A 13,014-nucleotide genomic window follows, 5' to 3' on the forward strand; every position below is an offset into this window, starting at 1 on the left:
AAGGTGTAGTACCACTTCTGGCCCAAGGTGGCAGCAGAGGTCGGAGCCGACGCACGGTGACGTCAGCAGGATGTAAAATCATTTCCCCGCGGCCTGTTCGGTCTTTTCTCTCTCCCGTGCCGATAGGACGGTTGGCCCCATCTTTGTCTCTGGACAATTTAACAACTGAGCAGCAAAATGATCATCTTCAAATGCCTCCTCAGCGGTAAGTACCCGCGGGCTGTGTTGTGTGCCGTGTAAACCGTCTGTCGCTGCTGTCGTTGCGGTTATTTTTTCACCTGTTCTGATGTGTGGGGGAGAGTTAGCGAGGCCTGCTGCCCCGCTAACGCGTGATAGCATGCTTCCAGTTAGCGCTAACCAGTTGCTAACCGAAAACTTATAAACTAACGGTGGTGCGGAAACAGGGAGCTATCGAATGTTAGCCACCCCGTCGGCTAGCCGGTGATGGTGCGGCCTGTTAGCTTTTAGATTTGGCCACAGAGTCAAGCTAGTGGAAAGTTGTCTAAAAGTGTAAGGGGGGGGCTAAATCATTCCGGTGATCTCTTGGCGGGCTGAGGCCATGAATATAAGATTTAGCCATCGCAAAGAAACGTGGTTACGTGGCCTTTCAGCGCCAGGATGCTCTACTTTTTTTGTGCGGCAGATATTTCTAGTGTCGACTTCAGCGATGCTGCTTCTAAAATGTGCCACACATCGCGGCTGAGAGTTAACACTTACTGAATCAAGACTCGGGTATAAACTAACTTCTACCTAGGAGAGTAGGCCTCTAGCCCCAGCTTGTGTTCCTTGTAGATGATGACTACACGTTAGCTTTGAGATTCGCTTTGATGAGGGCTACACTTTTTTTTTTTTTTTTTTTTTCTCCTACAGGCGACGAGATGTTCTCGGACACCTTCAAATACAAACTGAGTGAGGACGGAGTCTTCTACGTGGTCGATGGAAAGGTGAGTTAGCGGTACCTGGGTGAAACTCTGGTCAACCTTTCCACATGGTTGACAAAACAGACACAATAGTAGTAAGTGTAATTATGGCGTAGGCTCTGCCTTGACTGGGCACCAAGTATAAGCCAGGCTTGATCAAATGATTTAAAACATATTAAGTGAAGTTATATCAGACTTTTATGACTCTAAGTACCCGATGAGCACTTTTTAGACAAATTAGCAAAAATAAAATCTCAAGCCGTTCCCTGTTACTAGTACACTCATTCTATACAGCTTTAACCATACAGAAAACAATATTCATGATAACCATGAGTTGTAGGATATCATTTTTATTTGTCTTACTGGAACATTGCCTTTGAGTCACTGGACCGATCACAGATCAGTGTGGTTGGTTGTCGTGAGTGGCATTGTCTTTATATGACATCATGAATGCCGTCATGGGAGTGGAAGTGACTAACTACTTAAAACCCAGAGAGGACTAGGAGAGTACACTGTGAAGCAATGGATATTGCCACATAATGGTTTGTGAAGCTCATGGGCTGACCCAGCTCCTGTTAAACCATTTTTGGCATACACAATAAAAGGGATCAGTCTTTGGATAACACATTAACAGTTTTGAATTGTAAATGTAGACAAGCTGGTGCTGGTTTTGACAGATCATGAGGTACACCAACCAAGGTGGCATGGCAGGAGGGTTCTGACTCCAGACTGCTATCCTCACTCCTATCGTGATATCGGCATAATGCAACCATACCCTTTATGCACCATAAATTGCTGGTCTCTGCTCTCATGGCTGTTCTTTTGTGCCCCTGTGCTTAAAATTTCTAGATTGTCACCAGGAAGGAGGGATTTGATGACTCTTTAATTGGTGCCAACGCATCTGCTGAAGAGGCAACGGAGTCCAGCGAGGACGCAGTGTTCAGTGGTGTGGACATCGCCCTCAACCACAAACTCCAAGAGACGGCCTTCAACAAGGAAGCGTACATGTCGCACCTCAAGGCCTATGTGAAAGCGTGAGTATCGGTGCTGAAGGGTCAATTCACTGAGAAGAAGAAATACAGATTTAAAGTAATGTATCAAGGGAAACTGTATGCAGCGGTGTTAGGATCTAAGAATGTCCCTCTGTTTGCCCGTGCAGTGTTAGGGCCAAGCTGCAGGAGGAGAGTCCAGAGAGGGCGGAGAAATTTGCGGCCGACGTCCCGAAGGCAGTGAAGAATGTCATAAAATCCTTCAAAGACTTACAGGTGGGCTCAGTTTAAGTACCAAATCAGTTCAGACACAGAGTCGTACCTGTGAGCCAACAAGTTAAAGCTCCTGGTGGCTTCTGACGCATCATCTGTTCCTCTGCAGTTTTTCACAGGAGAGAGCATGAACGTAGATGGTATGGTGGGACTGCTGAACTTCAATGAAGACGACAAACCATACATGCTTTTCTTCAAGGAGGGTCTGATTGCCGAGAAAGTTGTAAGTACAAAGAGTCTTAAACAGTTTGAGACCGAGTGAATGGGAAAAACTAGTTTTCTCATTAACACTATAAACTAAATGTTTATTTTGTAGGTTATTTAGAGACATTCAGGTCTTGGCATCAGGATCACATATACACTGACCAGCCAAGTGGTAGACTCCGATTATCAGGTTATCATGGTACCTGTTGGTGGGTGGAATATATTGGGCAGAAAGTTAACATTTTTTCTAAAACTTGATGATGGCTGGGTCAGCGCATCTTCAAATCCTAGTCTGCAGTAGTCAGCATCGAGGTCATATCAAGTGGTCCAGGGAAGGAAAATGGGTAAACTAGCAATGGGGTCGTGGCCAAGGCTCATTAATGCACGTGGGGAGTGAAGTCTGGCCTGTGTCCGCTGCTGAAAGTACAGTATGTGAAGATCAGAACTAGACCACAGAAGGTGACATGGTCTGATAGATGTACCTCCTACCCACGAAACAAAAATATTTTTAACAGCACAGAGAGTTCATAATGAGGTCGTAATGTTTGGGCTGATCAGTGATAAGTTGTAACTTATTCTAATACACAGTAATTCAGCTAAGTGTTCACCCATAATACTCACAGCAAGTGTAGGAATCATCATCAGATTACTTGTTTATAATTTATACTCTGTTGAGGGGAAATTTATGTTCCTGCTGTTTGACCCATCCATTCATACACTGGGCTGTGGTCTCTAAGCAGACCATGCCCAGGGAGCTTTATGGTTATGTACTTGCTCAAGGCAGCTTGATAAACTCTATCCTGTGTTCTTTTCTCTTACAGTAACTACCTGAAATTGCATCTGCTGTTCAACTCACCGCTGCTTCAAGACGCCCCCAAAAACAGACCTAAGGAGCAGAACTTTGCATCGTGCCTGAATGGACACATGAATCTTATATATTCATATTATGGCCCACAGTACTACTACTAAATCGGGACGAATCAAACATGATCACTGAAACCGTTTTTTAACCTTCTGGCTTTTGCAGTGTCCATTTTTTTTCCCTCCCAGGTATGGCCCCATTCTTGTGTTAAAACTCAAGACAGGAAGATGAATAAAGCTTCTGATTCTGGCTGAAAGCTGTTTCTTTGTTTTAGCAACAACTATACAGACATCCTCTTCGTGTTTATGGTTATGCATTAAATACGAATTCATCTACAATAATAAAGACTTCTGGTTTAATTTGAAATAAAATCAAGTACCACTGCTGTTTTTTTCTGGCATTACAGTAGCTGGAGGCTTTGGGTATTTTTCTCATCTATTTACTTCAAGGTTTTGAGAAATACTGAACAATTGCAAACAAAGAATAAAATGGAGTTTAAACTTAACTGCAGCACAAAAAGACTTGTCTGTTTAGCTTTGTTTAGTTTCACCTTCTGCCAGCTAGTTGTGTCACTAGTTAGGGTGTGGTCAGACACTCAGGAGAGGCAGGTTTCTGCTTTGTGTGATTCATTGTACAGTTTTAACCCGTTGCTATAGTGACTGCTGAAAACCTGTGCCATGCATGGAAGAGAGTTGCCAGGCATTTTGCTCTTCAAATCTTCCTCCCGTGTGTTGCCGCTGATAAAATTAAAAATAAGTAAAGATGTGTTAGAACATTAAAATGATGTACTAGTAGAACAAGTGCGCACGTTGACATTTTACACACAGGTCCATCTAATAACGAGAATTGCAGCAAAGGAATAGTAATTCAATCTTGTAACTCTTGCTATTAACATTTATAGAGGGAAATGTGTAGCATTCTCCCTTAGCTGTTTGGTAAAAGACCCCATCTGTATCTCTGGCTTCCTTAACTCTGAACCTAACAACCAGGAAATGGCTGTGGTCCAGTGTGTAGATGTCCTTTAGTTAATTCAAGAACTAACTTGAGATCCAACATGCTGAACAATATCCACGTTTATTTAAGATCTGCTTCTGCTCAGCGGACCTTTCCAATAATAAACTGAACAACTTATGAATTTCTACTTAAGTTGATGGGTGCGACTGTTTCCAGAGTGATGAGGCTGGCGTCAGCGTACACTTTGCAGGTACTATGTGGTCTGCATCTCCTCCTCCTCCTCCTCCTCCTCAGCAGAGTGGTAGTGGCGGTACTCAGGCTTCAGCTCCCAGGTGCTCTTGTGTGCTCCCTTGCTGTTGTACGTCCCAATTTCCCTCATGATTACTTTAAGGTAGGTCTGCACCAGACAGGAGAGACAGATTGAAACTGTGACAAACCACACACCTTGGCATGTGACAGTATAAACAGCTGTGTGTCAACAGAACAAATGATTCAAAGCTCCTTGGTGTCTGTGTCTCCCAGCTGTTTCCTCTCAGGTACAGCCTGCCTCTACCAGCAGGGATCTTAAAGGGACAGTGTGCTATTTTAGGAATAAGCCAGGTTTTACCAGAAGGTTAGAAAACTTATTTTTGTGCATCAGTTATTTAGAATTATTGGTTTTTATAGAAATTAGGTATGTGTGCATGTAGCGTACCAGCTGTTAAACCGTTGCTAAGCCAGCCGAACTGATTTTCTTGTGCCAGAAAATAATAAGAGCATTGCCATAAAGGACAGTAGACTCATGTTTCCCAAAACATCACACTGTTCCTTTGGGATGGAGGTTCTATACCTTAATCCCCCTACTCTCAACAGGATTTGTATTATTATATCAATATCAGGAATTTGGATAATACCAGAGCCGAGCTGATTTTAGATTTAAATCAAGAAATGATCAAGATAAAAACAATAAGGATCAATAATAATCAGGAAGCTCTTGTCTATTTTCTGCCTGGTCGTCCATGCATCCCCGCAGCGACCCACGGCTAAGTTTGAGAACCTCTGCTTTAAACTGAATGATTCCTGGGACCTCATTACAGCAGTGTGCTCGTTTCTCACCATACTCTAAAGACCACTAGGTGTCTCTGTTGAGCTGCTAAAGACGCAGTCACTCAACCCTGCCTCATGAATAACCGTGCTGTGTTTCAAGACTTTTCATAATGGGCATTTCGGTTACTTTAGTTCAGTTAATTTGAGTGTTAGCCAAGTGCTTTAGGAGAGAAATGATGGTGTGGAGTGTAGTGGGGCGTTTGACTCCTACTCAGCCGATGGTTATGCAATCAGATGCAATCAGAGGGAGAGGAGGACCTCGAGGTCTCATCAGCACCTACACATTGCTGTTCACTGGGAGCTGGAACAAATCCACTGCTCTGTATCGATTCATCACATGTATGTGTGTGTGTGTGAGTGTGAGTGTGGCCCAAATTTCAGCCACAACAGATAGTGTGAACAGGCATGAACGTCACACCGTGGGCGATTTGTTCAAATTTAACAAAGCAAGGTGGATAGTGGGCAGGTGTATTGTTATTTTTTCCCCTCAGTCTTTTCAGTGATATTGTTTCATGCGTGTTGCATGTGTTACACGTGTTTCTGTACATGCAGCTCACCATAGGTTGTTTGGTGATGTCCACCAGGTCCTTGATGTTGTAATATTGGTGCTTCTCAAAGGCAGAGAACAGCATATCCAACACCACCTGCCGCTCAGCCCTCACCATCTTCCCCTCCGACTTCTTCGTCTTCGCATACTCCACCTTAGAGTCACACTCCGTATTACTACTTGTAATATTACTAATGTAAACATTAAAAGACAATTCATATATCCAAATATCCATACATTGCAAACTGATTAGTCAATTAAGGGAGTTTTACACCACCTGGTTTGACAATGCTCTATACTCTACATCTTACATAAGTAATGTGAGACTAAAGAATACTCTGAGACCACAAACCTCAACTAGACATGTAAAACTGTAGTAACCAGCGACTCATAGGCACCCGTCCGTCCATATGATCAAAAAGAAAACGTGATATGTCAGACCAGCCCCACACGAAACAAGCTGTGATGCACTGTATGTTCAGATACCTTTCAATCAGAAGCAGCATTAATGTTTTTCAGCAGTTTGAGCTACAATGCACTGCTCTTCCTTCCCTGGAGAACAGGAACATTCGATAAGAGCTGCAGCTTTGGAAATGCTCTAACCCAGTTGTCTAGCCATCAAAACGTGGTCTTTGTCAGAGTTGCTTAAATCCTTCCTGTAGCCCGTTTGTTGACTTGCTGCTTAACAGCTCAAAAAAATAGAATATTGTGAAAAAGTTATTAAATATTTTTTGTTAATCACTTCAGACAGTGAAACTCGTATATTATCTAGATTCATTACACATAGAGTGAAATATTTCAAGCCTTTATCTCTTGTAGTTTTGATGTTTATGACTTACAGATAATAAAAACCCAAAACTCAAGTGTCTCAAAAAATCAGAATATCACATAAGATCAATAAAAAAAAAGGATATTTTAAACACAGATGTCAGGCTTCTGAGAAGTATGTTCATTTCTACACCCTTAATACTTGGTTAGACCTCCTTTTGCATGAATTACTGCATCAATGCAGCATGGCATGGAGGTGCTCAGCCTGTGGCACTGCTGGGGTGTAATGGAAGCCCAGGTTGCTTTAATAGCAGCCTTCAGGTCATCTGCATTGTAGGGTCTGGTGTCTCTCACCTTCCTCTTGACAACAGCCCATAGATTTTCTATGAGGATCAGGTCAGATTTGTTTGCTGGCCAGTCAAGCACAGTAACACCATGGTCATTGAACCAGCTTTTGATACCGCAATGTGGGCAGGTGCCAAGTCCTGCTGGAAAATGAAATCTGCATGAAGTGCTCTAAAATTTCCTGGTAGATGGCTGCGTTCACTGTGGACTTCAGAAAACACAGTGGACCAACAGCAGCAGGTGGCATGGCACCCCAAATCATCACTGACTGTGGAAACTTCACACTGGACTTCATGCAATGTAGATTCTGTGCCTCTCCACTCTTCCTCCAGACTCTGGGACCTTGATTCCCAAATGATATGCAAAATTTACTTTCATCTTTTTCTCCTCAGCCCAGCTAAGACGCTTTTGACGTTGTTTCTGGTTCAGGAGTGGCTTGACTTGAGGAATGCATCAATTGCAGCCCATGTCTTGGTCTTGATGCGCTGACTCCAGCCTCAGTCCACTCCTTGTGAAGCTCCCACACATTCTTGAATTGATTTTGCTTTGCAATCTTCTCAAGGCAGCGGTTATCCCTATTGGTGGTGCACCGGTTACTACCACACTTTTTCCTTCCACTTAACTTTCTATGAATATGCTTGGATACAGCATTTTGTGAACAACAAGCTTCTTTAGAAATGACCATTTGTGGCTTTCCCTCCTTATGGAAGGTGTCAATGACTGTCATCTGTCCAGTTGTCAGTCTTCCCCATGATTGCGTAGCCTACAGACCCAGACTGAGACCATTTAAAGGCTCAGGAAACCTTTGGAGGTGTTCTGAGTTAATTAGGTGATTAGGGTGTGACACCATGAGTTTCCAATATTGATCTTTTTCACAATATTCTAATTTTTTGAGACACTGAGTTATGGGTTTTCATCATCTGTAAGTCATAATCATCAAAACGACAAGAAATAAAGGCTTGACATATTTCACTCTATGTGTAATGAATCTAGATAATATATGAGTTTGCCCACTCTGGCACATTGCAACTGAATTCATACAGTGTGTGTGTGTCACGTTGTTATTAAGTGCTTCTGCTCAATCTGACAGAGGGTGGTATTGGGTGCATTCCTACTGCTCACGTTGAAATTGTGGTTGGCCACAGGCTTAAAGACAGTGGTGACGGCTCTCTCCAGCTGCTGTGACAAACGCTGAGGCTTGATGGACTCTTTAATCTGCATCCTAACACACACACACACACAAAGAGAGAGAGAGAGAGAGAGAGAAAGTTTGCTTTGGGTTTCTGTGATCTAACTTGATCTCTGCTGACAGATGTGCCTGATAGCACGAAGGCTATTGTCAGCACCTTGATGTTAAACTAACCAAATAAGTAATGGCAGCTCCTCTGTTCAAAGATATTCTGCTTTCAATTTTATTTATTAGTTTTTCATTTATCTTGAATTGAGCAGTCTGATATTCTACCATGACCGTGGTACACTGATCAGCCACAACATTATAACCACTAATAACATTGACCGTCTCGTGACAATACAATGTTCTGCTTGGAAACTTTTGGACCTGGCATTCATGTGGATGTTACTTAGACATGTAGCACCCACCGAGACCAGACCAGACACCCCCACCCCATAGCAATGACACTCCTTGATGGCAGCAGCCATCGCCAGCAGGATGCAGCCTGACACAGGCACACACACAAAAATGGTTTAGGAACAACTAAAAAAAAAAAAAAAATGAAAAACAGCACAAGGTGTTGACCTGGCCTCCAAATTTACTAGATCCCAAACTGATGATAATAATGTTATGCCTGATCGGTATAGATTCCCAGTGATATATTAACCATAATCCACCCTGTAGAAGGAGGGAGTAAAGCCTACTGATGTATGATGGACAGAGTTTTCCATTTGGTCCAACTCATTCATATCTTTAAAAACAAAAAATCTAAACAGTTTGTAACATGATTTAACACAATAAAACAAAATAATGAGAAAGAAACAGAACAACAACAATAACACATGCATTTCTTCTGAATTCCTTAAAGTGGTTACAATACAATAGTACACAGTCCCTTGGAATGTGGAGTGAAATTTCCAACAAAACTGTTCTTGACTTGTGTCCACAGACACGCACGCACGCCCGCACGCCCGCCGCCATGACAACATAATGTCCTTCATATCGTGAAGCCTGCAGTGACGAAGGGACATTTGTCAGCTGGCCTCCAAATGAGAGATGATAAAACTGGGTCCAAAAGTGCAAAGTTTTCTTGTCAAGTAATGAAATACAATTGGACAAGTTCAGTTTGTTCCCTGCAGTAGACAGATATCATCACCCTGCTACATCGGAGGAGAATAGCAGCCAGGTGGTCTGCACACAAAGCTGTCCGTTAGAGAACAGTCACAGAGAAGTGTCTGAAGGTCGAGAGAAAGCATTTGTTTTTCACTTCAGCATCTCTGTCTTACCCATTTGACGGCTGACACAGAAATGGTTTCACACACTAACGCAAACTGTGCTGTGTGTTTGCCTTGGGTTGTATTGTAGCAGTGCATCTGCCACTGTGATGCTGTTGCTATAGCAATGCCATCCACTAACTCTGGCTGGAATAACATATTCCAGTGAAGAGGAGACAGAAACCCGTTTTTAAAAAGGCAGAGTGGACTGTGAGTGTGCGTAAATTAACAGTTGCAGCGATGCCCCCCGTCAACGCGTCACCAACTTCTCCACTCCTGTTGGAATGAATTCATAACACTTGTGTAGATTTTGTGTTGTCCGGTGGTGAAAGCAGCAAATTCAGCAGCACAGTTGTTGAAAACTAATCAGTCACTGTTGTCAGGTGTATCTCTAAATATTACAAAATATAAATAAATGGAACATATTTGACTTTGCATGGCTGTATGTCAAATATGTCAAATAATTACATAAACACCTAATGTAACTGTTTCCAATCATATTTTTCATTCACAAATGAGCTGGTATTGGTGAATTCCTCTGTGACGTCGGTTTGCTGTATTTTGACTCACAGTACATCCTTTTTTTTGGCTGCATCCTAGACTCTATAAAGGAAGAGGGCGTAGCCACCGTGACGACACACGTCGGTCAAGCCCACACGTTAATGACTTCTCGATCATAAGGTACTCACACCCTGAATCAGCAGCTCTATTGTGTATTGTACTCTGAGTACTGACCATAATTTACTTCCTCCACGAGAAGCGAGAAACTTGTTCTCGCACCGAAGGCTGTGAGAACAAAATGACGTCATCTTGTTCTCGCAGCCCTCGTTTGGGAGTTCTGCATGATCTGTGAAAGGACAGCTTAGTAGCTCTTTCTAGCTTCCTACCAAGTCCTTGATCTTCTGGTTCCCCCTTCTGAATGACCGCTATTGTGAGTTACCCATGTTGGTAACTGAAATAACTTGAAACAGACAAAAGTAATTGTAAAAAAAAAATTACTGAAAATTAACTAATGAAAAACAGACATTGCTTTTGGACTGTAGTTCAACAGAATCATTTTAAAAATCAAATGAAACATTCCTGGACAAAAACGATGGCACCCCTATCCTAATATTGTATTGCATAACCTTTTGAGGGAATCACTGCAATCAAGCGATTTCTGTAACTCTCAATGAGACTTCTGGACCTGCTGACAGGTATTTTGGGCCACTCCTCTGAGCAAACTGCTCCAGCCGTCTCAGGTTTGAAGGGTGCCTTCTGCAGACTGAACGTTTCAGCTCCTTCCAGAGATGTTCTATAGGATTTAGTTTGAGAGTCCTGTGGACCTTTAACTTGTTAATATGTGCAACTGTAGTGACAGGAACATCTTGCTGCTTGGAGATGGTCTTCTAGCCTTTACCTCTAACATGACTGTCTATAATTTTCTTTTTAATCTCCTGAACCAACACAGTGACTACTTTTTGCCCTTTAATTAGGCAGACTGACCAATAACAAGTTTCAAAACACTTGGGATGCTAATTACAGGACACACCTTGTCTAACATGTCCATATGGTCAAATTATTTTCAATACCATCATTTTTGTCCCAGCCATTTTCATTAGTTAATTTTCAATAGATTTTTATTTATTACTTTTGACTGTTTCAAGTTATTTCAGTGACCTGTGGGTTTTCCTTTCTTTAACGTAAGGGTACCAACAATTTTGTCCACACGTGCATCTCTTTCAGGCTCAGAATGAATGTACCAGCTGGTCGTTGGCTGTAGTTTAGACACTGTGTTCAAGTGAAACTTTTTTTTTTTTTTTGGGCCCAAACACAGGTAACGTGAGGCCACACCACAGTCGGCCTTTGTTGCCAGTAGTTCTTTGATGTGGGTTTGGTTAATTTTTTTTTACCCAGTGAAACTGTGAGGCACGGTTCCAACACTAATATTCATCTTGTAAAACTTAATTGTGAGAATCTGACACCTTTCAAACTGTGGCGCCTGAGACAGAAATTTTCAAGTTCACTCACTTCTTCAGCTTCATGTAGTTGTCAGTGACGACCGGTCTGCATTCAGCTCTGTGAACCACCATCCCCTCCAGGCTGATTTCACCTACAACAAAGACAGTGACTCAGCTGCTTCATCATGATTCACACACATACACACATACACACATACAGCATTTGTGTTGAGAAATAAATGTCTTTGTTATCTGCATTTTGCTGACGTATAACATATATTTGTAACAACACACATTGTTTTCATCTTTACTATGCAACTGAAAGAATTTATCTCACAGTAGTTTTGAGATAGTGAAAAGTTTTTATTTAACTACTTAATATTTATTGTTTACAATACGTGATTTTTTTTCCCCTCTAGTTCTAGTTTTCATTATATGAGTGAACTTCATTTATGACATCATCATCATCCGAGTCATGATAGGGAAAGTTTTCTGAAACATATCCAATGTGTGGCAAAGCATGAGAGTAGAAGATTGTAGCTGTCGAAATTAACACCGCTCCAAATGAAGTCACATTCATTAAAATAAAAAATGAGATAAACTCCATAGTTAGTTGCATTCCTATTTCTAAGTGGGACTGCATGACTTACTAGTAGTTTATAGGTCCACCTACTTTAATATAATACAATTCTTGCAATAATCCTACATTATGAACTTTGCAACATTTGTTGATAATGAGTGAACATCAAAAAGCATGTTATTTTATTAACAGAACCACAAACAACACAGAAAAAGGCAACATGTATGATCATGTATAATGACCAACCCACTACTTGAGAAGTATTTCGGAGAAAATGTCATTCGTAGCGTCCTTACATTGTGGCTTGGTGGCTTGGTTATATAAGTTAACACCTGTGCATACTTAAAGTCTGCTTCCACTTCTCGACAAATGGTTTATGAAAAAGCCCTACACACAGCAAATAGAGGCGCAACATTTGATTTGAATGTAGATGAACCTCGATAAAATGCCATCTAAAAGCCTGAACCTGACCTGAACAGGGTGAGGTACAGAAGACTGTAATTTACCAACACTATCCCATTCAGTCTGACACAACAGGAGAAAACATTCGAGAGGGAAGCTGTTTAAATCCAGATGTGCACGGATAGCAGGGGACTCAAAGATACGGCTTCCAGTGAATGAACCGTGTACCTCATTCATTCAGTGTAGTTGTCTATTTTTAACAAATGTGCACAACTGGAAAAAAGACAAACCACTGTATGTGTATGCTGTCCTGATCAGAAGCACGGGAGTACTTCTGAAACCAGAAATCAGTGTTTTCTTGATAATATGAAACGATTGTCATTTTAATGTGAATAGATGAACAAAGAATACTTCTTAGTTCTTCAAACACGAATCATATTGTATTTACAAATACCGTTATGTTCATATATTCATATATAGTATCCAGTATATAGCATCCTTGAACCAGTTATGCTCCAGGCTTCTAAAAATCATCCACAACTTGCAGCTTGAAATTTTCTGCCACTTCTGATTAACCTTGAACATCGTCCTTTGTTACGGTATTTTTTCAAGGTTTTCATAAGGTGCTGTCAATTATTTAATTATTCAACACAAAACCTTTTTTCCTAAACCATTCAATGCCTCTTCGGCACCTCTCCA

The 13,014-nt window shown here is 41.6% G+C and overlaps 2 protein-coding genes across 2 annotated transcripts in view; one reads left to right on the forward strand and one right to left on the reverse strand.

The window, feature by feature from the left end:
• Positions 1-52: 52 nt before the first annotated feature.
• On the forward strand, positions 53-3,593 carry tpt1 (tumor protein, translationally-controlled 1). The gene is made up of 6 exons (XM_084545390.1): positions 53-205; positions 871-944; positions 1,770-1,954; positions 2,080-2,185; positions 2,292-2,405; positions 3,208-3,593. Exons 1-6 carry the CDS (start codon positions 178-180, stop codon positions 3,208-3,210), a joined length of 510 nt encoding a protein of 169 aa, XP_084401516.1. The 5' UTR covers positions 53-177; the 3' UTR covers positions 3,211-3,593.
• A 708-nt stretch (positions 3,594-4,301) lies between these two features.
• The window catches only part of LOC311488591 (general transcription factor IIF subunit 2-like), a 45,614-nt gene continuing 36,901 nt past the window's right edge, over positions 4,302-13,014 (reverse strand). The window contains exons 5-8 of the mRNA XM_084545389.1: positions 11,404-11,485; positions 8,071-8,170; positions 5,846-5,989; positions 4,302-4,599 (exon numbers count right to left, since the gene is read on the reverse strand). Of these exons, the coding sequence (XP_084401515.1) occupies positions 4,456-4,599; positions 5,846-5,989; positions 8,071-8,170; positions 11,404-11,485 (470 nt within the window). The 3' untranslated portion in view covers positions 4,302-4,455. The remainder of the gene's footprint in view (positions 4,600-5,845; positions 5,990-8,070; positions 8,171-11,403; positions 11,486-13,014) is intronic.

Source organism: Chelon labrosus (assembly GCF_963514085.1).
Source record: "Chelon labrosus genome assembly, chromosome: 5".
In the NCBI taxonomy this organism is placed as follows: Eukaryota; Metazoa; Chordata; class Actinopteri; order Mugiliformes; family Mugilidae; genus Chelon; species Chelon labrosus.